This window comes from Cavia porcellus, unplaced genomic scaffold (assembly GCF_034190915.1).
Source record: "Cavia porcellus strain 051 isolate PalLab524CR breed Dunkin Hartley unplaced genomic scaffold, mCavPor4.1 scaffold_8, whole genome shotgun sequence".
Lineage (NCBI taxonomy): Eukaryota > Metazoa > Chordata > Mammalia > Rodentia > Caviidae > Cavia > Cavia porcellus.
The window spans coordinates 31,442,147-31,469,458 of NW_026947491.1; the positions used below are offsets into that span (position 1 = coordinate 31,442,147).

Genomic DNA, 27,312 nt, shown 5'->3' on the forward strand with positions numbered 1-27,312 from the left:
ATCATCAATTCCACATCATTATAAATGAAAGTCTAATTCATTGATCTGTGATACTCCCAAATTCAGATAAGGATTTAAAACTTAATTCTGACAAATATAAATCAAATGATATTTTACAACTTTTATATCTGAAGTACCACTGTACTTATAAATATTTGACTTCAAAAAACAATTGGCCTCACATGTTAACAATTAAAAGCTCCTAATATGTCAATTAATTCTGTAAAACTCCACCATGAGATTCTAGACATATCAAGTCATTCAACAAATAGTCACTGTGCACGGAATCGTGCCTACTCTATGATCAAAATTTCTGGGGCTTCAGAATGACTAAGGTGCAGAAAAGGCAGGCACCTGATACTGCAGAAACTGCACTTGCTCCTCCAGAGTTCACGAGTCAAAGATCAGACTCCTCATTCACTCCTCCCACATGTGGAAAGTCAGAAGGACATCTATTAAGTACATTAATATAGAGCAGTGACTGTATTTGATGGCAGATACATAAATAAGTAAAGCTAAGTCACTAGAGGAAACAGGGACATGAAAACAAAATGCTGACTGCGACATAGCTGTGTCATGAAGGCGCTCAGAGCCTAGAGAGAAGGAATATGTCTCTCATATTCCAAGACAAGACTCACATCCACCTTTTCCCATGACTCCTTTGTTTCAACTACTCTGTAAAACCCGGTGTTGTTTTCTTCTTTGAGAAGCTGTTCATTTATGAACCTTCTTTACTGCAACTGCATGAATAATATCAAATCATTAATTAATTGCCCAGTGCACTTTGTCTCTGACAAAGTGTAACATCTTGCTTTGAGTTGAATCCAAGGGGAAAAACAGCTAGGATTTCTGTTTATATGTGAAAGGGGGCTTAATCTGATCTGGTGGGGAGCCAGCCATTAGCCCCAGTTGATGAGAGTCAGCACTTGAGACAGAGACCCTGCTCTGCTCTGGGTGTCTCATCAGGTCAAATGTGTCATGGTATGCTCTGGCTGACTTACTAAACTATGACAAATGCAGCAATGATTGTGGCCCAGGCTTTTAAAAAGCAGCATATTCTGAGCAGTGATCTCATACACACCTGCCTTCAATCACCTACCCACTGCCTCTCTGCAACACCACACACAGATTCTTCATACCACTGCACACTCATACATGCACAATCTACCCACGTTTCCTGACCTGTGCAGGAACGAAAACATATCCACAAGGAGTATCACACTGAGCAACCTTCGCAAACACAATTTTTCAGAAAAGGGGAAAAAAGAATAGCATCCCCCACTAAAAGTTAAAAACTGAGAAAGTAGGTATATTTAATGATTAATCAAAAGAAAGGTTAGCAAATCAGGAAAGCTTTTTGTTTTATAAATAATAAAACCTAACAAGCACAAAATCAGCATTGTGTTTTGTTAGCACAAGCTATGCTCATTCTTTTATATATTCTCTATGTCTACTTTTGTGCTACACTAGTGAAGGTGGACAGCTACAATGCAGACCATATGGCAACAAAGCCACATATCTGTCAAATGGCCCCTCACAGAAAAAGCTTGCTAATCCCTGTAATTAAAGCATCAAAAGGAAGGTCTCATTACGCCAACAAAGAAAACGGCTCCAAATCCAGTACAACAGATCCACAATTAAGAAATCACTACTCTTGCCAGGCATGGTGGTACATGCCTGAAAGCCTAACACTTGGGAGGCTGATGCAGGAGGATCATTGCAAGTTCAAATCCAACCTAGGCTACTAAGTTCAAGGCCAGCCTGAACTGCATAGTAAATCCCTGTGTCAAAAAGACAAAGGAAAAAATCACTATGATACCTCCTCATTAGTTTTTTCTTCAGATGAAACATTGTATTTTCCCCCTAACTTTCATACTTTCAACTTTGAGCAACCGAATAGAAATAATGCCATCATCTATCAAACTAAGCAGGAAGAAATGCTTAAAGCTCTATTTCAGCCTTTAAAAAATTTAAATGTTTGTAAAAGTAACCTGAAGAATGAATCATACTAAATTTGCTAACGAAAAATAGTACTAGAAGTCTAAGCACAGAGGAAACTAGTAAGATTTATTTCTCAAATTCAACATAATTTCTTCTTGTGAATTTTAACAGTTATGATAACCACACTTACTTGGCAGCATTAATGACTGGACTAGGTTGTGAAGCTCAGGAACTCTGCACTATCTTATTATACAACCTCATCTCAGATCCAACCCACACCCTTTTGCCTTGCAGAGGACCTGGGCTCCCATTTCTCTCACTGTCTGGTAGTGCAGGGATCTGGTAAAATAAACCTGGAAGGTCAAACCCGATTGTAAAGAAAATTTCCTAACAAGGTAAGAAATGTGTTTTTGAAGAGAAAGGGATGTGATTCTGTCTTAGAGGGTACTGGGAAACAGGATGGACAGAGATCGCAGAAACAAGAGCTGAAGATACTGGTACCCAGACAGACAGCGTGAGTCACATACCTCATTCCTGTCACAACGGAAAACAAACAGCAAAGGAAACAGATGGAAAATAGCTACTACAACCTTCAAGTGGAAGCAACTGAACTAGATTTTTCTGTTATCTGATTTTGAAGGTTTTTGCCTTGTTTCTATTTTTTACTGTTATCTGTATTCTTTCCTTTTAGAAAAGGAGGGTAATCTTCAGGAAATCTGATGGGTTCTGTGTTCCTCCAACCTATTTCCCCTTTTTCTCAGTATTTGTATTCAGACTGCAGAGCACAATGAAGCAGGAGATATGGGCTGGCAGGGAGTGGAGGAAGAGAGCCTGGTAAGGCCCAAGTGAGGCTCAGACACAGCTCTGTCCCCTTCTAGCCTTCTTCCCCTTCCTAGGTCACGCCCTCTCAGTATAATGTCTAAATCTAAAGTTTTAAGAATGAGAAAGAGAAAAAGTATCTATGCATAACATTTACAGAAATAATCTGTAAACAGTCACTTAATAAAACTGTGACACTAGTTACCATTCAAGTATGAATAGTAAACATTACAAGATACAAGGGTGGGCTCACTTTGGAATAAAGCCATTTTTAAACACCTCTGGGGTCCATTCTCCCCATTAAGATAGAACAATTACTAGGTTCAGTTTTCTTCAAAGGACGGAAGGAATTTTGAAGGTTTATTTTATTCTAAGAGATATGCACTGGAAGTCATTTTCAAGAAAGGAAATACTTTGAAAACTTCAAAGAGAAAAAGATACACTGAAAATGCATGTCTCACAACCAGCATAGAACAGCCAGCTAGTTCTAGCTCCATAAACCCAGTAATCTCCTCACTCCGTCCTGGCAAGTACACACCTCTGTACTGAAGGACACACTGCTTTACCATTACATGAGGAGAGGTGTTAACAGGCAAGTCAACTGAAACATGCATTTATATGAGGTTCTCAGTAGGATTCTGATTGAGATCAATCAAAGGGTCCAGTGCCCCAGAGAAAGTGTTAACAGGAAAATGCATGACATTTGACCACTCTATTTTCCAAACACAAATCCAATTTACATCAAAATAGAAAAAAAATGAATCATTTCTTTGACTTTTGAGAATTATTTGAAAAGATCTGATATTTGAGAACAGGCAAGCCTCTTCACATCATCCACAACTGGATGTTAATACTCTGATTTTAAAGCCCATCGATAAACTGGCTCATGTACCTTTCCCCAGGAAGTAACAGCAAATCTTTTAGAGACGAGTGCCCAAATTGCAACCAAAACTCACCTATTTATTGCAAAGTGCCAACACTACAGCTAAACCTGAATGCTAAGATTTTAGTTTAAAAAGAACAGCTCAATACTTTAACATCTTCTGTCTTCAAAGAAAAACAAGTAACACGAGTGCCACAGGTTGGCTACGACTGCCCCATGAGGCAGGGCAAGTTAAATTTTATTTACATAGTACACTGTCACTAGCACTGAATAATGCATTTAATGTTGGAAATGAGCTATGCCAAATGGCAACTAAGGAATTATATATTCTGTCTGAAATGTCTACCTTCTAGAGATTCTCTCTCCTCCATTTGACGATATTCAAAACAAAGCATTAAAAAACAGCATAAATCTAACAGTGCGTCGGAGAGATATCTTTCAAAGTTCTTTTAGCAAGGATATTTTTATGAGATACACATTCAAGTACATCATAGCAAGAAAAGGGAGATACACAGTTTTGAAGTACTTTCTCACTACTTACACTAAGATAATCTGGATTTTCAGTATTAATCAAGAACAGTTTAAAAGAGGCTACCGAGAGAATCTGAAAAATGTTTCTCCCTTGAATACAATGAGTGAAAAAGCTTCACACTGCTCTTTCTCCCTATGTAACAAGAAGAGTAAATCACATTTTAACTTAAACTTCAAGAGCCCCTTTGGGGCTTAGCAGTTTCATGGCCACCTTTACTTAAAAGTCATGTTGAATGAAATGGTTTTTAAAAGTCATTGTGGCTAACACAGTAAGTTTTACTACAAACTCAATGGAGTTTTACATTGTTTTAATAGTCTTTCAGCTTACTGCTTGTTCACACAAAATGGTAAATTTGACCACCTGCTTTAACTCACCATGTGAGACGCATAAACAACTTTATAGTTTGACAATTACTGGCATTTTACAACCTCTAAGGTATTAACAATTTTCATGTTTTCTCTGACAGTATTTAGAAAACTGTGGGTCATCTTGCCAAGAGACAATTTGTCAAAAGCTACTTCAAATTCACCCAGTAAAGAGCATATATTATTGGGTGGAATAGTCAACACTGTATTATCACATAAAGAAAATATAACAACCAACCAAAGCTACTGGAGGAGAGGCTTGCTTTTCTCCAAAGGCAGTAAGCATTCACCTGTAAATTCACTATCCTAGAACAAGATTTCTAAAGAAATGACAGAAGAATTCTATGAAAATATGATATTCATCCTCTCCGGCCTTTCTGCAAAATATGAGCTGCTAGAATGGGCACTAGCAATATCAATACAGCAAGGAAAAGGAACACTTATAAAGGAGAGACAACTTACTTTCAAAATTACTAAAGGAAAAGAGACAGAGACACACTCTTTCCTATATATGACAGTCACTATCCCCAAGGACCTGGAAGTAAAGCATATGTTTTAAAATGAACTCACAAAAGCACCCTGAATAAATTTCCCTCACTATCATACTCCTCCTTTCAAGGATACAGATTAAACTCCCTGTCTATGGCAAAACAGAGTGAATGTTTGACCAGGTTATTGAGTTCTTTAGCTAATAAAATTAAACAATGTAAATATTACTGATTGGAATGTTTTTACATAAATTATATACTATCTAGGTAAGCTGAATGCCCTACAACAGCGACTAGCAAACAGGGGGGCCTGGATCTAGTTTCAACCTGAAACTGATAGCACCTCTGGATTGTAACATTACATGTATGACCAAAAATTAAGAAGTTAAGACTTTAGGTACAGCTTTTGCCTAGTATAAATGATACAGTAGGGCTGGATACACAACATACAAATGAAAAATAATAGTGTACATGTATCTATATATAATGTATGTGCATTAAATAATAATATATTTTATACATCTTTTAATTTTAGTGATCAATGGGCAAGTCAAGTTTCTGGCTAGTATTCTTAGTAAGTCTATTTGGGAAGTATGATCCAGATAATCAAAGTAATCAAAAAGTACATATATGCATACACACACACACACACACACACACACACACACACACATACATGGATGGATATTTTATAATGGGGGGGGAAGACTCCAAAACAATTTAGGTTCCTGGTTTGAACCTGTGTTACAAATAAACACATTTATGTGTTCATGTATAGCTCCAGGATGTACAGTGTCAGCCCAGCCCTTTTGTAACCTTTGAGCTGCTGCAACAAAGCCATCCTAACAACCCTTTATCCCACACAATGGGGGCTTTCCCGGGCTTTCTGGAGAGTGCACCTCACAATCTGCATACATCTCTGAGAGGGAAAGCTTTTCCTGTCCAGGTATGACCTCCAGTGATCCTGCCTTATTTCCCCAACCCGAGTGGAGAAGGGTGGCCGAGATGGTGTCTCATGTGGGACCTCCTAAAGCTCTGCCTGAGAGGTTCCTGCAGCAGGCTCAGGGGCCATGGAGGTCACAGCAGGCAGCAGAGGCACCTGCTTTCATTTCACCTCACTGTAGCAGAGGCTTCTTATTCTCTAGAATAGGACAGGAAATTGAAGACATCAAAAGAACACTATCAAACAAGGTGTTGGTAAGACTCTCATTGATTCTTCCCTAAGACTGCCTTTGCAAAAACTATCTCAGTTGATTTTTTTTCTGGGAGGCTATTAACCATTAGGAACTAATGTCCTGACCAACACTCTGTTCCATGCCCAGTAAATCAAAAGATGCACATAGGCACACCCTTGCTTTTAATACCCTGCTAAGTGGATTTGCCCAAAGAAAACTTCCAGTCTTTAAGTTATCATGCCAAACTGAGAGATGTACATGACAGAGTGACACAAAGAATGAATAAACACCACAGATACTTAGAAAAATGCATTACAGTTATGTTATATAAAAAATGCAAACTTTTATTTCTAGGATAAATCAGAGAAAAAGCCAAATATACTTTGAGCTTACTATTGCTGCCTCCTACTACGTGGTACTCAGACCTGCCTGCCTTTCTTCGACCTGTAAAGCTAAGTAAAGTTTGTCAGTGATTATCCAAAGTGACTACATAGGTCTTTTACATTTCCATCTCTGTTGTATATACAACTAACTGTCACACACCTATGCCACTGAAATCAACTAAGAAAAAACACAGACAGATGCAACAAATGATAGGAATGTTACTGATTTTTACTTTATATTCAAATTTGCTTCTAATACTGAAGGTGGTAAGCATGTCTCTACTAATTCAAAGTTCAGGTTTAGCAATCTGAAGTAAGTTAGATGTTAGCACAATGTCTTTAAAACCTGGAACTTGCATATTTTATAGCTACTATCAAAATTTAACCAAAACATTTAATTTGGTCTACTTAATAATACTGTACATATAATTTTGTAACTACTGTTGCCACTTACCAAACACTCTTCGGTTCTGTATGTGGCTGATTTCTTCTCACCCTTCCAACCTACCTCGTCAAAAAGGCCTGGCCTAACAATCCAATCTAATGTAACCCTTTTTTATTCCCTTTACTATTTTACTATACATAGTTTGTTTACTTTTATATACTGTTTTTTTTTTTTAATCGGTACCGGGGATCAAACTCATGACCGCCTGCTTACAAGGCAGGTGCTTATGCCACTGAGCTAAATCCCCAGCCCCTGTTTGTTTACTTTTAACAGTTACCATAATATGTAGTTATCTGCTTTTTTATTTATCATATGTCCCAAAAGAACAGATCAGAATCTTTCTTGCTTTACTGCCACATCCCCATGTCTAACGAGTGCCACTCAATAAATATGTAGAATGATGGTCTGCTGCATAGTATTCAATGAGAAAGCTCTTCTTACACTTTTGAAACTTAAAAAAACAAAGTAAAACAAAACCAACCTTAGAGCTATTATAATCTGGTGCTCTTTTACAAACAAAAAAGAAACCTGAGCTCATGATCCTTTTTGGACTAAGAGTCTGGGACAGTGCCAGGACTGGTCTCCCATCTCCCTGCTTTGCACTCCAGGGGGCTTTCCAAATCAGCCTCTTGCTTCCTTTAGACTCATTTTACTATTCCTACAGGATGTATAAACTGTGCTGAATGCAGGTCAAAAACAAATGTTTGCTTCTTTCCTGTAAAGTGCCTTGTTGTTGTTTCACCAACCACTGTGAAGAAACTCACCAAGGCACTGTGTAAGGTGCTTAGGAGGCTGATGTCATTGCCGTGGGCATGAGAGGAGGAATTCCATTGCAGTCCTGTCCTATTCCACAGCATGGCCAGACAGTCTTTCCTTCACTGCTGACATGACCAAGGCAATTGCCATATTCATTACACTAAATGGATCTAAACCCTGAAAAGTAAATCTATGTGTCCTAACATCTCACACATCCAAAAAAAAAAAGGAATCAACACAGTGAATGCATACTTCAGTAGTCATACTGATTTTCCCCAAAGAGGAACTAAGCTCAAGTGACTAAGAACAAAAAATTGTATAAAAAGCAGGATCACAAAAACAAGTTAAATCCCAATCCCACATCACAAATCTATCAGCAAATGCCTAAGGACTTAGAACTTCCTGATTCAGAATCATTAGCAAGCACACAGGTTCAACCATTATGTCTGATAAGACATTTCTCCTTACAAAAAATAAGAGGCCTTGGTATCTTTCTAAACCCCTGGAATATCTAACTGGTTTACAGGATCAAAATCAAGATGCTTCGCTGCAGCCAGCTATACTCCACCAGCCACAGTACCCAGTTTGAAGACATGGTTCAAAATTCACTTTCTCAGAATCTATGGACAGTGTTATGCTCTATGCCTATCGCCCTACTAACCATGTACCTGGAGCACTGACCACATTGCTATAAATTTGTTGTAAATTAACTGACCGCATCGTCATGCTGTTCTGTATGTGTTGCCCCCCCCCCTTAGTAAACTGTTTGCTGTGCCAACTTTTGTTCCCCTTGTAAGAGACAAATGATGCTGTGTCAACCATTGTTCCCTTTATGAGAGAGAAATGTTCCTGGAATTGGCAGACCAAGGGCTACGAATTGGCTAACCACCCCATTGTGAAATGCCTCTGACCTCAAACAAAGGGGACCAAAGCCCACCTTATTTCTGTTTCTCATCACTATGTACTTAATGATCAATGAGCTAATCTTAAATGAACTATAAAAATCAGTCAAAATTCTAACTCAGTTGCACCGCTTTGCAAATTCCATCTGCACTGTGTCTCTGGGCCAGCTAAAATAAAAGCACTTCTTTTAAAAAAAAGATACCATCTTGCCCCGTTTATCATCTGGGGGTCTTGCCCTGTTTTTCATCATGGGGCCTTGTTTTGGGGGGCAGGTTACAACAGAGTAACAGGACATCTCTATCTAATACTCCAGCACGATGTCAGGTTCATCTCTGGGCCAGGATACTTTATTACTTGGAAGTTATCTGTTTCTTTCTGTATATTTATCCACTGTGTTCAGTGACAGCAAACCTTTTAGAGATAAGTACCCAAACTACAAATCAAAACTCATTACTTATCACAATGCAAACACTGCACTTAAACCTAAATAATGAGGTTTTAGCTTAATAAAAACTCATACCTTAACATCTTTTGTCTTTAAAAAAAAAAAAGCAGAAACAAAACAACAACCAAAAAAAACCCACTGTGCCATAGGTAGTTCAGCACCTCTGATCTAGTCTGTCACTCATAAGACCAAACTGATGGAAAGCAAAGAATGAGCCAATTTAAGTCCCTGTACTAGTCTCTTATGTTCCAACCACAATGACAAAGAGTCTTTGCTCCTGGACATTACGGGGTAATGTAAATTCTTGTCTCTGCAGACCATATTTTACTCCAATCAAGTTTTGTTTTACTTGTTTTGTTTTTTTAGCTAATACATAAAAATGGAACTTGAATATATTCATGCATACCATGTGAAACTGTGATACACATATATATTGTGTAATGTTTAAGGACAGGTAATCATATCTGTTTCCTCATACCAGTCAAGTTTCTTTTGTTAGTTTGTTTTTGAAGATGCGTGTCTCACTATGTTGCCCAGGCTGGGCTCAAAAAATTCTCTTGCCTCTTGCCTCTACCTCTAAGTATCTGCCAGGCATGTGGCAGGTATGTACACAGGCTGTTTCTTAATTACAAACAAGACCCAGAATCACTGGTGTCTACATGCATTTGTGCCCTCGATTTTGTACTTTTAAAAGAGAATACGAGACTGACTTTGTAAGTCAAGCAAGATAATAGTAATTCAAATGCTACAAACTCACATATGGACAAGTTAATGATCCTACTAGTTACAAAGTTTGAAGTATTTACCCAAACATAAGCCAAATGTTATTAAGATTTAATAAATAAATTAGGATTTTTAAAAAATCTGTCCAAATGTATATAGAAAGCAATATTGGGAAATACGAAAATGTATTCTATGTATTCCCAAGAAATGATGCTCTATATAGCTTCCAAAGACTTCTATAAAAACTAAAGTAGAGGTAGATAACTGCAATCCTATCCCATAAATTTTTAAAACATTTATTTGATTATACATTACAATTGCTCTGTACTGTCAGCAACCACACAAATACATCTTTCAAAAGTCAAAATGAAGCTATATATTTAATATTTTGTAGTAAAAACCACTGATATCCTTATAAGGCTTTTTTTTATTAAATTATCTTATTCTTTACCTAATTAGGTAAAAAAAAATTCTAAGTAGTATTTAATGTAATTATCCAAGTCCTCTTAAAATTTTTCTACTCACTTTATTAGCATGCAGGTTTAATAATTACTACAAAAACAAACTCATACCCCATAGAAGGTATGTAGAAAGCAATTCAGACAGCAGTACAAAAGAAGTCATTTGTCATTTAAACAGATACTTTAAATTGTAATTTTTTAAGTTAACACAATGCTAAACTCAGTTGAATTTTTTTGTGAAAGCAAAATTTCCTTATCTTTGCACTAATGTGTTACTCCAAAAATTCTGCCATTGCCAAATGCACAACAGATGCTTACAAAGTGTTTTTAAAATGTACGCCACATAGAAGGGACTCACAATTAGTTGAAGCTCAGATCTCAGCAAGAAGGTAATAGTTTCAGGGGACTGATATATATTATGCATGCATATGCACATATGCACACACACAAACACACACAGAGTTAAGCCACATCACATGTGGCGAATAGGGATGTACTTCAACAGCTGTATCCTATTCTTTAGGATAGCAACCACCTTCAACTCCACCAAAACACTACAGGAGGAGTGGATGAGGGGTGGATGTTCCACACTGTGTGTAATACAGGTCAGTAAGATGGTATGTGTGTTGTACATTCCCTGAAGTCTGATAAATAATTTGAGTATAAATCAGCACCTCCATTTGAGTTACCAATTAATACAGAGACAAAATGAAGGTCCAGGGGGCTAGGGATTTAGCTCAGCGGCATAAGCACCTGCTTTGCAACAGGTGGTCATGAGTTTGAACCCAGGTACCAATTAAAAAAAAAAAAAAACAAAGGTCTAGGCATTTCGAATATGAGAAATATGAATTAAGCTGTCCACTATTGAAAAACATTTTGAAATGCATACCTTTACCAATCGTTTAGATCCTGCAAATTGCTTACTCAAATCAGATTGTCAAGATTATCAATCCTGCCTAAGAAAATTTTTTAAAATCTCCGTATGATACAGTCTCTGAAAATAAACAGAGTAACATAAATAAACTAAAATCTTTCTTTTTTTAGTTTTTTGATGTGGTAAAATTTTGGATTAGACATCTAAATATTTTAATGAAAACAGGGAAATACAAAAGTTATTCCAAAAGCAGTACATGAAGGTATTCATATTCCTTATAACAATTAGCAAACAAATTAATGTAACACATGTAAACAAAGCATTTAATATTTTTACTGATGTTATTTATTGTAACAATAAAAACTTTTTAATAAGAAGTTAATTCATGACTATGTATGTTACTTACATAGACACATTTAAAAGATACAAACTCAAAATGTTGACAACTATGTCGGTATTTCTGATTTAAATAAAATAAGAGTAAATATGTGAGAATAGTAACATGGGAATGCTTTTTTTCACTCATAATATTACTATATTACTTTTTAAATTAAAATGTATTTATTTTGGTTTATGTACATAAACCCATTATACAAGTTAGCTATATTAAATAATACTAAACGAATCCAATTTCTAAATAAAACCACTGTATTGTTTTAAACTTCATAGAAGCACATACCTGAGCCAATCTCTTTTTCCTCTTCTTCAATGTTGTTTTTGATGCTATCATACTCCTCGTCAATGGTCTGGTTACCACGCATCTGAGACAAAATTCTACGCGCCTTCTGAGTCTGTCCTTTTTGAATAAGCCATCGAGGACTTTCAGGCAAGAAGAGAAAACCAAAAAACTGTATAACTGCAGGGATTGCTGCAAGTCCCAACATGTACCTGCAAGAAAGTTCACATTTATTATGAAATTGGTCATAGCACTCAGCATGTGCTTAACACATACCTTTGTTTTTGGACTAAAATAATATCTAATGCTTATTTAGTCAAAAAGTTTTTATTATATATACATATGCATGCAGAAAGGGTATTTTAGCTGTAGTGAAAATTTACAAATCAGAAAACGTTAACACTCTTCTCTTAAACAAATTACACTGAAAAATAACTACAATCATTACATATATACACTGTGAACCCAACCCATTATGTAAACAACATACTGACCACCCCTATGTGATATTACTATACACAATATAATTATGTATTTTACAACATGAAAGCTGAACTGGTTGGGCATTCGCCACAGGCCTATGTGTTCAATGTTTCTGTGCTATTCACAGCTGGTATAACCTTGAAGAGGCAGAGCCTGGCAAGATGTAGTGAGGAGTCTGGGGACTGAGCTCTTGCAGGGGATATAGGGATCCAGCCTCTCCTGCCTCCCTCCTTTCGTTGCCCACCCATCTGAAGTGGGCAGCTTTATCTATGATACGTTCCTCACCATAATGCATTCATTCACTCCAGGCCCCAATGCATCAGGTCCAAGTGACTACGGGCTGAAACTGCCAACACTGAGCCACAACTAACCTTTTCTTTGCATAATTATCTCCGGCATTCTGTCATAATCATGAAGAGCTGACTAAATAACTTATCCAATTAAAAGACACATTTTTTCATAAAACTAGGTGTCCCAACTTGTTTCTTTATAATGAGTACATTTCGCCATTATACATCAGTTTCACCACCACTGATAAGGACGTCTGTACAAACAAGTCAGTAGCAAATAATCCTAATTAAATGGCTAAAAAAAATCAAAAAAGTTGCTCATGTATTCTTAGATTAACCTTCATTTTCTTTAGGAGTCTATCTCTTATGTCTGGCAAAATTACAAATAGCAGATAAAATCATTACAAGACAAAAATAGCAATTATGAGTACAACTATAGCAATCTCCAAATCTCCAAATTATCATGACGTTCACACTGATCTAACATCTCTATGACCCAATCTTCTTTAACTGAAGGGGTTAAATTAGATAACCTTTAAGGTTTTTGCAAATGGAAACTTCTATGGATCTAGGATACCTGGTATCTTCTGTTAATTCAAATTCCCTGGGTGTGTTCATGATGACAAAGCCCAACCAGCCACTTCCATTTATGTAAAAAGGAATATTCACTAACACTTATATCTCCCTGAAAAGCCTCCTGACTTAATGCCCCTTTCAAAGTTATTCCTTTTAGGCTATGGCAAACACAAAATATAGTGTCATTAAAGGCTCCAAAGATACACCTTATCAAGTAAGTCTACTTTCTAGGCAATTTCACTTTAATTCTAAAAACATATATTGTCGTGTGGCTATTAAGAATACCACTACTTACAAACTAAAACAACACGTGGAAAGATTCAGAAAGTAAACAAAGTGCTGATGAATGAATGTGTTTTCTACTTTAATCCATGAGTTGTGATGATTACACTGATAATCATTCTTTTCTCATCCTCAGAACATTTTCTTAACATCAATTTAGTCACTCTTTTAATTCTTGATTTACATCACTGTAACTTATATTGTTATAAATTATTTAACCTGTTCCACTCAATGGCCCAGTACCTAGTAAAGTATCTTGCGTACTGCAGGGACTCGGAAAATGTTTTATGAAATAATATGAAAGCAACTACATTCATCCAAACCTTTCTCCATTAACAACACAGAAAATAACTACTTCAGAATTGTATAGCATCTTATGCATCAACTCTTCTGAATCATTTTGCATCATACTTGCATAGAAATTCTGTCCACCTAAATCATTTATTACTCTAAATACAATTGGACCTTTTCCAGAAGAGTCTTCAGATCAGAGAGGATAGCTCACCGAACAGGTATATATTTCTGGGTTCCCATCCTAACAAGTTAACTTACAGAACAAAATCCATTATTAAAATGAATGTTTTCTTGCTGTGAATGGTTAAAATTTCAATCCAAGTCTCTGGGAGAATTTAAACCAAAGGGGCTAAGGGTATAGCTCACCAGTAGTACACTTGCCCACGGCCCTAGACATGACTCATCAGCACTGCAAAGGAGCCCAGCCTGGGTAACTTAGCAAGACCCATTCAGGAAGGAAAAGTGGGGTTTTGTTTGTTTGTTTGTTTTTAAAGATATGAGGATGTAGATACATTTAAAGACTCTAGGTTCGATCTCTAATATATGTCTATGTGAATGAAAGAGGGGAAGAAATTCATAAAAGACAGATATGGGACTGGAGATTTAGCTCAGCGGCATAATCACCTGCCTGGCAAGCACAAGGTCATGAGTTCAATAACCAAGACAGATTCAAAATATACTGGACAAGGAAATAAAAAAGCCTTGAATATGAAAATCTTCATGTTTCATTTCTCTACTTCATAATTTAAAAGGAAGATTGAAGAGCTTCAGAGCATACTTCAAAAACGCACTTGAAATGAACATGTAAATTGAATCATTTCCAGGCCCAAGAATACTCACATAATACTTTGTACTTTACTCCTGATTATTAAATCTCAGGACACTGTATTTTTTAACAATTTAAAAGAAATAAAGGCAAGTAAAAAGAAAAATGCAAACATACATCTTAGCCTATGCTCCTTAGCTATAGGAGAAAGACTATTTTAGACTTGAAGCCTTTTCAAACAAGTAATCTTCAAAAGCCTACAGTGAAATTTATAATTCTATGCAAAATACCAATGCACAGAAAGGAATCTACACACTGCTGCCAATCTTTAAAGCTAATAAAGCCTCTTTTCAAACACTAGTCAAGAAAAACTATTTTATGCACCTAACACTTCTTTTCCAAGAGTAAAGCAAGCGACTTTATTCTAATTAACTTCCAAGATAAAAATGTTTTGATAGGAATAATTTTCATGGCTTTGTAGCCATCCAGTACATTGGATGGGGGGTCAACTATTATACAGGACAGCAAGAGCAGAAGAACAGATGTGGGTCTCACTTCAGGCCATAGATGGGGTAAGTGTCCCTCACATGCTCATGTGGTAAGCCAGGGTCACAAGGTGGCAGAGAATAAAACTTTGGGTCTTCAGTGAAGAAAGTAATAGACACTTGGGACCCCAACCATTTCTATCCCTGTTTCCTAGGTGCCCACAACATCGAGAGCTTCTCCTGCCACGTGCTCCCATAGACAAAAAAGCATTAAAATCTCTAAAACTGTGGAAAACTAAAGCATTGCTCAGTGTGGCACTACGCACATGTAACCCCAGCTATTCAGAAGGCTGTGGCAGAAGGACCACAAGTTGGAGGACAGGCTGGACAACTTAACAAGACTCTCTCTCAAAATGACAATAAAAAGTGTTAGGGATGTAGCACAGTGATAGAAGCTCACCCATCAAATGCAACCCACTGAGTTCAATCCCAACCACTGCAAAAAACATACAAACATAGATATAGATATGGGAGTCAGCTATAAAAGCATAAATCATTCTTTTTAAATTGATTTTCTCAGTTATTTTGTTACAGTAACAGCTGACCAGTACAGTTCAGATGTAGGATACATATCAAAGCTCTAATCAAGTTACATTTTAACACATAAAAACAGTGTCTATTTCACTGGACTGCCAGAAAAATTAAGTAAAACTTTAAAAAGGAGAAAGGGCTCTGTGAAAGAACTTTGGATTCAATATCCAGTACTGCCAAAAGAAAATGAAATCACAGCCATGCAAATGACAAAAAGCCCTGTGAGAGGGCAGAGCAGGCAGCCTCCAGTGACACAGATAATATTACAAGCTAATCAGGGTTCTAACCCTGGCTTCACATTAGAATCACCTAGGGGGCTTTTAAAATACAGCAGTGTCCAGCCCCCACCCTTCCCTGTGGACTCTGATTAATCTGTCTGGGCTCTGGGCCCAGGGAATTCTATTTCATTAAGAGCTCTCCAGGTGGTGCTAATGTGCAGCAGCCAAGAATAACAGATGTAAATGTTTTAAAACCCAAGTCCTGAAAATGAACAACAGGCACCCAAGGTCCACATCTTAAGGAAAAAGCCACTAATCTTGTAGCCACAAGACAATGTACCAAGCTGACAAATGGAAGGTGAACTGAAGCAAACAAAAGTGCCAAGCTTTCGTGAGTTTTCAAAATCTTTAAAATATTTTTTACTATTACAATCACATACTAGAAGATACTTTGCTAACCCTGAAGTTAACAAATGAGCTATTTTTCTGGCAAAACTACAAGTACACCACTTGCTTACCATAAAACTAAGAACCTTCTAACAGGGCACTACCACAGTCACTCAGGTGCCTCCCACTACACCAAAGGGGGCCTCTGGAGGAGAGACAGGGGACACTTGGGATTCAAAGCTACTTGGGAGGCTGAAGCTGGAAGCCAGGGCAGCACAGTCTGACCCCGTCTCAAAACTAAAAACTAAAAACAGGGTAAGGATGTAGCTCTGTGTGAAGGCTCTGAGTTCATTCCTCAGTTCTGCCATGAATGAATGAGAAAGAAATCAGTGGTAGAGTCTTACCTGTATGAGGAAGCCTTGGGTTCAACCTCCAACACAGCAAAAATCAAACGAACAGAGAAGAAAACAAGTACTTCACTGAACTGAACAATCGCTGTCACGCCTGCTTTAAAGGAATTATACTGCTCCCATTTATGTAATTTACATGTGGCCACTTAAGGAACAAAATTCTGCAGTCATGATAAGTCACCTTCTCTGAACTGGTAACAGGGATCACTTCACATGTTTTTCTGTAGCAGTTCCAGAAAGGTGATAATTATGTTCTAAATACATGAAAATTACCTTCAATGTAGAGCTCAGTTCATACATACAATCATTTTAAAATAACACAGTACCAGTTACTATGTCCCCAGCTCTGTCTAAAAGGACTTCAGATCTATTAACACCTATTATCTTCACTACAATCCTAACAGGTGTTTACCACTGTTACTCCATTTTATAGACTAAGAAAGGGCACAAAAAAAGCCAAGGCCAGTAGGTGGGAGAAGTAACAACTAAAATCCAAGCAGTGTGACTCTCATAATAAATGGTTACGATTAGCCAAGTTCTAATAAATGTTCAATGATTACTTGATAGTTCCACGAAACTCATATAAAGGGCATTACTTCACCCCAGCTTCATGCTGAATTCCAAGGTTCTTTCAGAAAGTACTAGCGCAGCAGGAACAAAGCAAAAGGTCTGGCCAGAGCAGCCACTCAGCTGCACCCACCCAGCATGTGAGAGAGCACACCCACTGGGCCAGTGGCTGCAAGGGGGACCTCACCCACACAGAGGAGCCAGTGGCAGACACCAGGCCTGTCCTCATTAGCCACAGCTCCTCACAGCAGGAATGTATGACAGACAATAGCTCACTAGCGGTTAAAAGAAAATGTCTCATTTACAAGGGTAAACTTTGCTTATTTTGATCATTTTGCCAAATTGAACTTTCAGCTCACTGTTCTTTAATATACACAGATAAACTTCCCATGCAGGGAAAAATATTACCAAAAAGTATATATTTTTTAAAAATTACTAAGAACAGAATTGGATTTGTGAGATTTGGGCCTTTAAAAATATTTGATATGACAGGCATGACTCACTAAGTTATTTTACTTTAACCATGTATTCCCCAGCTTCACCACTTTCAAGGGAGCTGTGCAGGGGTGAAGAACCATATCCTGCATTCTTGTTGCCTATTTCTCTTCTCCAATCCCCTTCTCATTTTAATTCCTTCTCTTTTAAAAAAAAAAAAAAGCTGCCAATGCATTAACCTGGAATCTACATGATCTACTGTTTTAATTGTCAAGCTGTCTAAGGCTATCACAGCTAATGGAGGTTTCATTACAACATGTTATATTTATATCAAATGGTATGCACTTGTTTTTATAGCTCTTGAAGGTAATTTTTACTAAGGGAGGAGGACACCTCTCACATGCAGAGAAAGAGAGGAATGGTTTTCAGAGTCTATAGTCATCTGGCCAATCAACCTAACACAGTGTGAGGGCAAAAAGACAGCTCAATTATCATTTCCCAACCTCATTCTGTCAAAAATGTATTTTTCCGAACAAAACCTCCACTTTGTATTTTTCTAGTCACAGGTAAATTTGGTATTTTTCAAACACTAAGATAACAGTCAGTGACAATCTCTAAGAGGCTGTCCTTGACACATGCCTATAATCACAGCACTCAGAAGGCTGAGGCAGGATGATCCCCATAAATTCAAAGCCCGCCTGGACTACAGTGAGACCTTGTCTCAGAAAAACCAAAAATAAAAGATTTTTTAAATCCTTTTTTTTTAAATGCTGACCTGAGGAACAATGAAACTTCCTAGCAAACGTAACTAATATGTTCAATAGTCTTACAAGCAACTGGAAAGAGAACCAAGTGACAAAATTAATTTGTAATTCTAACCATTTATTTTTAATCTCTATCTTCTACCTCAGTTTACACTAAGTTGCCACTGATTAACAAATCACATGCATGTTAAACCAGCCTGAAGAGCAAAATGATTTAGGGGAATATCATAAATATTAAGACTCTAAAATTAGACACTGAGATTTATCCTCTAAAAGCTAAGCTTGAGGTTTTGGTGCTGTGGTGGTAGTGATGGTGGTGCTAGGGACTGAACTCAGGTCCACTTGCACACTAACTACATACTCTACTACCGAGCTACACTCCTACTATCAATGTAAAACTATAAAAAATTTTTTAACCTTTCTGTCTTTTTCTCCTGAAACAGTTCAATGAAAATATAGATAGCAGTTACAATTAGTAGACTTCTTGACAAAGTTACCTAGTAAAGATTTATTGTGTTTGCTTGGAAAGCTAAAGCTAAATTCCTTATGAGTTCTTCAGCTATCATTCATGTGTTTATCCAACAAATATTATTATAGGTCCAGCACTAGGATGGTCAATGAGCATAAGTAATCTTATTCAGAGATGGAATAATGCTAATTCTGAAAATGGCCTCTTACACTGGAACTTTCCAAAAATAAACAGGGTAAGCAAAACCCAAACCTCTTCAAACCACTTCCAAGAACACTGTTCCCTCAGCCCTACATCCAGAGCTTTTAGTTTAGCATTCCAAAGGATTTTCAATTTTTTTCATATACTTCTCACATACTTAAGAACTGTATGAATGTTATTATTTACTAAGAGAGATATATCTTTGCATTTACAGTGAAATGGTCATCATTACAGATTAGCAATTAAATATTTACAGAACAAATAAAATTATGAATTATGACTGTTTCCATCTAATGCAATAGTTATGGATGTAAAAAGTGCAGAATTTTGCCACTTGCTATATTTACATTGTAGCAATTCATAACATATTTTTAAATTTTAACTTGTGCCTACAATTCTTTTTTTTTACTTAAGAAAGAAAAAAACAAAACAGAAAAAGGGTATAAATAACACATAATTTAAAAATAAATAAACAGTAAGAAATCACTAGTTGATAATTACATATTGTCCTCTTATGAATTCAAGTTACAAAAGTGACAAAGTGGACATTCAAACAGTGAGACTGCAAACAGTTCTGTTCAACTATTCAACAAAAACTTAGTAATATGGTTATCAATCCTATACACTTAAACATGCATGCAGTTATCCATACCTTCATGTATGTTAAGATTAAACAAAACAAAACAAGTTAAAATCACTCTAAACAGAGAATAACAGTATTGCTGGATTTCCCATCATGACATTAAGAGATCAGCACTGGGTAACTGTAGTGCCTCTTTTTCTTCAAAGTAGTTGTTCATTTCATCATGCATTAAATGATCAGTTCTCATAAACTGTTTATGAGATTCTATGCATGCATAGGTCTCTACACGTATTTTTATTCTTTCTATATTAAAGGGAGAAACAAAACAAAGCAAGACAAAACAAAACATATTCTTATAAAAACACGAAACATAAAAGTCATATACAACCACATTATTAGGTGTTCTACAGTGGTTAATATGTTGTCTCTTTTTATGTTCCATAGAATTTCTGTATCATCAGGCATAGTATAATTGAATATAGCAGTACATAACAATATTAATAAAAACAAAACATTGTAGATAGTGTAAAACTTCAAAAGCATGCAATCATCAAACCAAAATGAGTCCTAGTGAATCCTGTCATCTTCAGTGTAGTTGCCTATACTCTCAGATTTGATACTATCAATCACAACAGATTTGAATAAAATCTGTCAATACCAAACAGCAATCTAACAAACCAGATTCAGCTAAGATCAGTCACAGTAAAACAGTATAAGTTATACAGGGCTTCAGATTAATTTAATAGGAAATTAAGGATGATTACCGTACTATATCCTGCTATTTTGGGGATAGCTGTCTGTGCCCTCAGATCTAGTGCAAGTAGACAAACTGGGTCGGAATATAATGTATCTAAACAGAGCGGTCTGAGTAATGGTGCTCCACATTTCTTAAGAATTAAAAAAAGGGGACCAGCCAATGGAAATTGCAGTCTGGTAAAGTTAACTTGTCTCTGCCACACAGGACCATGCAGAACATCGACAATGATGACTGACATACTTGATAATCTGGTGGCAGCTAGAGAGTAAACATGAAGCCAGACATAATAAGGAAAATTTTGTGTCATACTGGAAGCTTTCAGTTTACTTGCTGGTGGTACATGATGAGCAAATGAGTCACTTCGTTCATATAGAGAAAGCATCTATACAAATAGTTAAAAAAAAAATCTTTGCCAAAAAAGGAAATATAACAGAGCATTAACTATAAGAACATAGTGAAGAAGACTACATAGTATCTGGTATCAGTATGTTTATTGGCTTGGCCAACATTAGAGTGCTGTGATCATGAAGCAGTAGCAAGACAGGCTCTAAGAGAAGCCTGTCTTATAATACCTGTTTAAATCAATACTTGGGGACATTCTGCAGAGATATGGGTAGTTTTTAAATTAAATACATAAATACCAACACAAAATTCACAGTACAGTTCCTAAAAATAAAGCATGCACATGAAAACATGTCCCCAAATTCTTAGAATCAACCTTATGAAGCTTTGGCCTAGATTCAGCTTTGTAGAAATAACTCAGAAATCCCTAGCTTCAAGCAGCCTAAACCTAGTAATAATCAAGCAAAACTGGATTATTTGCTACAATTATGGGCTTTCAGCACAGTTTAAAAGTCAGAAGGGATGAGTTATTCAACAGAGGCTATTACAAAAGTATTCATGACAAAAACATTTATTCACTGGTCAATGTATATAGGGAATATAGAGAATAGATTCAAAATGAGGTTCAAATTGTCTGGTATTTGTTTTTTAGGTAAAATTTAAACACAAAAAAAATGCAGGGATTCAAAGTCCACACATTCTTTTTATTTTTTTTTTTTTGTCTTTTTCATTTTTATCGGTACCGGGGATCGAACTCACGACCGCCTGCTTGCAAGGCAGGTGCTTATGCCGCTGAGCTAAAATCCCCAGCCCCCAAAGTGCACACATTCTACAACTTACAAGAAAATAACCTCCTGTAACCACCATCGCCAACAGGAACATTTCCACAGTTCCAGATAGGCCCCTGGTAACTCATTTTCCTGTGAATCCTTATTGTCAGGACAATCACCAATATAATTTCTGTTCCTGTAGCTGATTTAAACACTGATTAACTTCTTATGAAATTATGGAGAACATATATTTGTATCTAGTTTCTGTTACTCAGCATATTTTTAAAATTCACTCATATTACGGTTGGGGGTGCAGCAGCTCAACTGTAAAACGCTTGTCACGTGCAACGCCTTGGGTTAGAGCTTCTTCTTCCTTAAATGCTTTATTGAATTCACCAGCTAAAACTACCTGGGTTTGAAATTTCCTTTACAGATGTATTATGAATAATGATTTCTTAGATTTTCCATCCTGGGTCACTTTCGGTAAATTGTGATTGTCACGTAATACACAAATTGTACCTACAGTAATTTGTTGAGTTTAATGACACAAACTTGGCCGTAGTATTCCCTTATAGTATTCCCATTATCCTTATAACATCTACAGTATAATACAGCCTCATTTATTTATATATTTGTTTGTTTTTGGTACCAGGTTTTATTCTTGATACTGACCATATAAGCTTTTAGCTTTATTTTCTTTAAGAATCACAACTTCTAATTTTTTATTATTTTATCCCTTTTCTTTGGTTTTAATTTGCTAATATATTTCTGTCTTTTTAACCCAAAACTTCAGTGATGACTTTAAATCTTTCATCTTTTCTAATATAATCATTTTATAGCCACATACTTTCATTTAAGCACTACTGTGGCTGCATTTCACAAATTCTGGTGTATTTTCTTTTAGTTTAAAATTACTTTCCTTATTTTTCCCTTAGGCACATAGGGTATTTAGGACATGTAATTTAATTTCCAAATATCTGGTGCTTTTCTGGCTATTTTACTGTAAATGGTGTCTAATTTAATTCTGCTGTGATCAGGGGACACATTCTCTAAAATTTAATTTTTTTTAATTCATTAAAAAATGTATTAACATTTTATGGCTAGGATCTAGTCAATTATAAACTTGAAAAACAATGTGTACTGCAACAGTTTCTGAGTGTAGCAGTCTACAAATATCAAGGTTGACAAGTAACTTACAGTGCTGTATAGCTATTCTGTAACTTCACAATTTTGTCCATCCTAAGAAAAATTTTAAAATATCTAAATATAAGCCTGTATTTATCTGTTTTCCCTTGATTTCTAATTCTTATTTTATTGTAAATTTAAATAAAATTTACCATTTTTATCAGTTTTAAGCACTGTATAAACAGCAGTATTAATTACATTCATGCCTGGGTAACCACCAACTGTTACCTTTTTATTTATCCATTTTAAAGCTCTCTGGATAAATGGCACATCTTTATCATAATCAATGAACTGGTAACTTTATCACTATGAAGTTTTCCTTTATTTTATTTTATGAAAAGACAGAATTTCATAACAAAATAAGAATAGTTTTGAACTGTATGTCATTATCTTCAAAGTAGTCACTCAGTACAGACACAAACAAAAAAGATTTTCACAAACAATAAATAATAATACAAAACTCTCTTTACAACAAGCTAAGATACTAGTAGTATAAATGAAACAAATTAGTGTATTTACTAATACAGCCATATCTGTTTCTTTTCTTTGTTTCATTCATATATTATTTATCATTTATTTATTTATTTATTTAGAGTGCCAGGAGTCAAACTCAGGACCTTGCACTTGCCAGGCTGACACTGTGCCACTGAGCTATATCTCCACAGTGCACATCTGTTTCTTATATCGTGCTTAACTTTGAGTCTAACATTTCCCATCTTTTTACTTTTACGCTATCTAAACATGAAATAATGTGTCTTAAACAATACGGACTTTTGTCATATTTTTGTTATGTAATGATAATTTTTTTACATTTACTATAACTGACACTGTAACTAGATTTTTAATGTTATAACACCTATTTGCCTTCAATTTGTATCATCTGATATTTACCCCTGTGTTTTCTCTTTGTCTTTACTCAGCTTATTCAACTATTTTAAGTACTCTATTTTAATTCTCACGTCTTCGTAGCTATTTCTTTTTAAAACATATTCCTGTAGTTTTTTTAGGGATCAACACATGCAACCTTCACTTACCAGTCTACTTCGAGCTATGCCTTAGCACATCATTAGACAACAGTTTATAATATGGTCCACTGTCAGCACAGTAAGATCCATGAGTTGGGTCGAGAGTAAAATGACACATGTCTATCACATGTTATCTTACTGAGTATTTTCTCTGCCCTGAAGATCTTGTATGGTGATCTCACTAATTTGTTTGCTTTTCAGCACTTTGTCCATAATTTTTAACTACTTACCAGTCCAATTACTTAGAAACATGATAACCAAAACTGACATATTTTTCAATAATTTTTATAATGTAACAGGAAACATAAAAACAATTTTATCAAATTTATTCAATACAAGAATCAACTAGTTGAAGAAGGAGGCTCATTAAGAGTTCGAGACCAGCCTGGGCTACAAAGTGAGCTCAAGGCCAGCCTGAACTGCATAGTGAGATGCTGTCTCAAAAGACAAGAAAAAAAAAAGTATCAACTAGTTGAAATGACACCTCCAAAACTGATACTGAGGATAGTCAACAGGCAAACAAACGTGCTGCCTGAATAACACTTGGGCTAAACTATTAAGTGGTAAATGCTCATTTACAGAGGGATTAGTTCTATACAAACCTTTCTGTCATCACCAAACTATATTTACTTTTTAACCTGGAAATATCTGACAAGTGAAGGCAGGGGTAATTTTTCTTGTCTTCACAGGACACAGGATACAGAGGCTGAACCCAGGGCTTCATGAAAGTAACAGCAAACAATATCTAGTAGCACTTAATGGCTTTTAAGTATTTTCACAGCCCCTAACATTTGATCTTTACAGTAACACTGCAATTGCTGGAACATTAGCTATATGAGGATATTAGGGCTTAGACAAATTAATTCACATGCTGTGAAAGCAAATTACACTAGAATATCTTATGATAAACAGCCCTATGTCTTAATTCAATTAATAACAGAATTCCAAATATCTTCAGGTTTAAGATATCTGCTTGTGATCAAGGTAGTAAACTCCAACTAATATATGTATTATCCAAATTCATCTTTCTTAAAATGGTGGCTGCATCAAGTTTTAAGATTGAGATAGCCTCACACATTGTACACTTCTTATGTAATCATGTACTCCTGATTAGCACTAAATTTTACCAACACTTTCTCCAGCATACATTTATTTATAAATAGCATCTCCTTTTAAATAACATTCTGAGACGCTCTTAGTGACAGTTTTATGTTATCACATATGATGATGGAAAGAGGTACATCAACTCTTTTATCCAAATGTAATGATCTCTTAAAAATTATTCTGAGATTTTCCAAATAAACCAACCGAATTTACACTGTTTGAAGAGAAAGCAATGGGAAGAACTTTAATTTAAGGAGGAGGCAAACACAGATTTGAAGTGCTACCCACATCCATGAAGACTCACCTTACCATTCCCCTATACCAAACTCCAGGCTATCATCACAGCTCCACGTCACTGCTCTAACTTGTCACTTCTCTCCCAGCATAACTGACCATTTCACATTACAATGCCTTTAAAAAGTATACTTCACTTAGAATGTCCCTTTTCCTCAGTGTATCTGGAACTTTATTCATAAGATATTGCAAATGCCTTTCAGCTGAACAGAAAAGAATGTATTCTATAATTCCAGATACTCAGGAGACTGAGGCAGAACCGTAAGCTCAAGGGCAGCCTGGATAACTTGGTGAAACTCTACATCAAAAGAAGTTTTTAAAAAGGGGTGTGGATGTAGCTCAGCTCAACTAGAGAGTGCTATCTACTGTGTGAGAGGCTCTGGACACAATTCCTCGGATTAAAAAAGAAGAATCATTTCTATGCAATCTAAACAATAAAAGAACAGAAACCTTGATTTATCTGGCAAAAAAGGTATAATCTTACAATAACATCAAAATCTAAGAAGTATCTGACACTGAATGTCATCTGCATATCAGAGTATAATTATCAATGTAAAAATGATGAATAATTCTGGCCTTTAGATTGCAAATGTGAATTTCGACAAACAGTAAGTAGGGTGCAATGTAATCTGGCTGTAAATGCCTTAATGAATATGAGCCCTGGTATTCCCATTTTCTATTTTTTTTCTTCACCCCCGAGCTCTCTAGTATTATAGGAAAAATACACACAAGCTTGTTAATTGACTTTACCAAGATAAATGTCTCCAACTTCATCTGGCATCCACCTGGTTATGTGGAAATCATTTGCTGACTAATTTCCCACAGCAGCTACAGGCACTTAAAATTTATTTTTCTTCTAGGCTTCTGCCCTATCCAAGTCCAAGTTTCATAAAGGAAGAAAACAAAAGCAGTTTTCAATTTTCCTCACCTACAGTAGCACCCATCTCTGATTCATTCATCAGAATAGTAAATAACAGTGTGACGTACTATTTATTAAGTATTTGCTATATGCCAACCCCTGGGATCAACACTTTATATGTATTAATGGAGATCCCCCAGAGTAGTAGAACATAAATATTTCCACTCCTTTATGGTAGAAAAATAACCCTCAGAGAAGTTCATGCTCATGTTAGTATTCAAATGGTAGAAAACAGATTTCAATCCAGGTCAGTGACCCTTGTCACCCTGCCTATGGAAACTAAGTCCCATCCTAACACTGCCACTTCTACACAAGATCCCTCACATTTAAAAATTTATTTTCACTACACTATTTTCTTTCTCAACTTTCATAAACAGTACTGAGAAAAGATTTATTGTTCTGAAGGGATAGGGAAGAGAGTGTCTTCTCCTACACATTCCAGGCTGGCCTTGAACTCATCATCCTCCTGCCTCAGTTCCCCCAGTGCTGGAGTTACAGGCATGCACCACCTTGTACAGTAAAAAGAAAATATTTAAATTGCTGTCCTTAAGTGAAAAACGCATTTATGCATTCAATATATTATATACTGAATCTATATTTATGGTATATACATTATAAAATCATAACAAAGTTATACTAATAAAAATGTCAATAAAATGTTAGTAGATGAGTTAGGTTTTCTTCAACACATACAAGTTTAAGGATTAACTGACTTCAATTGAGTTTCCAAGAAAAACTCAAAATGCTAGGTTACTTTGGTAACCTAACAATTATTTTAGTTTATCCCCATCTACAGAGCAGAAAGATGAAACTTCCTGCTTTTTCAGTTTTCCAGTAATATCTCACTCTGGCAGAGACTAAGTTCTTCAAAGGTCTGCAGACACAGCCCTACCTCATGACTGCTGTGTCCTCTCTGCCAGCCCTGACACGGTAAGCCCTAAGCAGTGTCCAAGACTTCGCCTATGACCTCCACAGAAAATGATCACCTGAGGCTTCAGCAGCTCATCCTGTGCCCCACTGATAATCATGCTGCTCACAGGGAAATTTAACTCCCTTTCAAGGTGACGTAAACAAAAATTAATACATGTGTGCAATCCAGAGTGCCTATCCTCAAGCTTCAACAATGTTGTTTTTACAATATTTAGTTTAAATTTATTTCAATGATTTTATACCACTTTTATCATTTCTTTTGATTCAGAATAAGCCAATGAATGATAATTTGCTGTATATTTTAATTTTTAATCTA

General features: G+C 36.1%; 1 protein-coding gene across 1 annotated transcript in view; it reads right to left on the reverse strand.

Annotated features, from left to right (window-relative positions):
• The window catches only part of Slc2a13 (solute carrier family 2 member 13), a 341,626-nt gene that overhangs the window by 249,885 nt on the left and 64,429 nt on the right, over window positions 1-27,312 (reverse strand). The window contains exon 3 of the mRNA XM_063254554.1: window positions 11,873-12,081. Within this exon, the coding sequence (XP_063110624.1) occupies window positions 11,873-12,081 (209 nt within the window). The remainder of the gene's footprint in view (window positions 1-11,872; window positions 12,082-27,312) is intronic.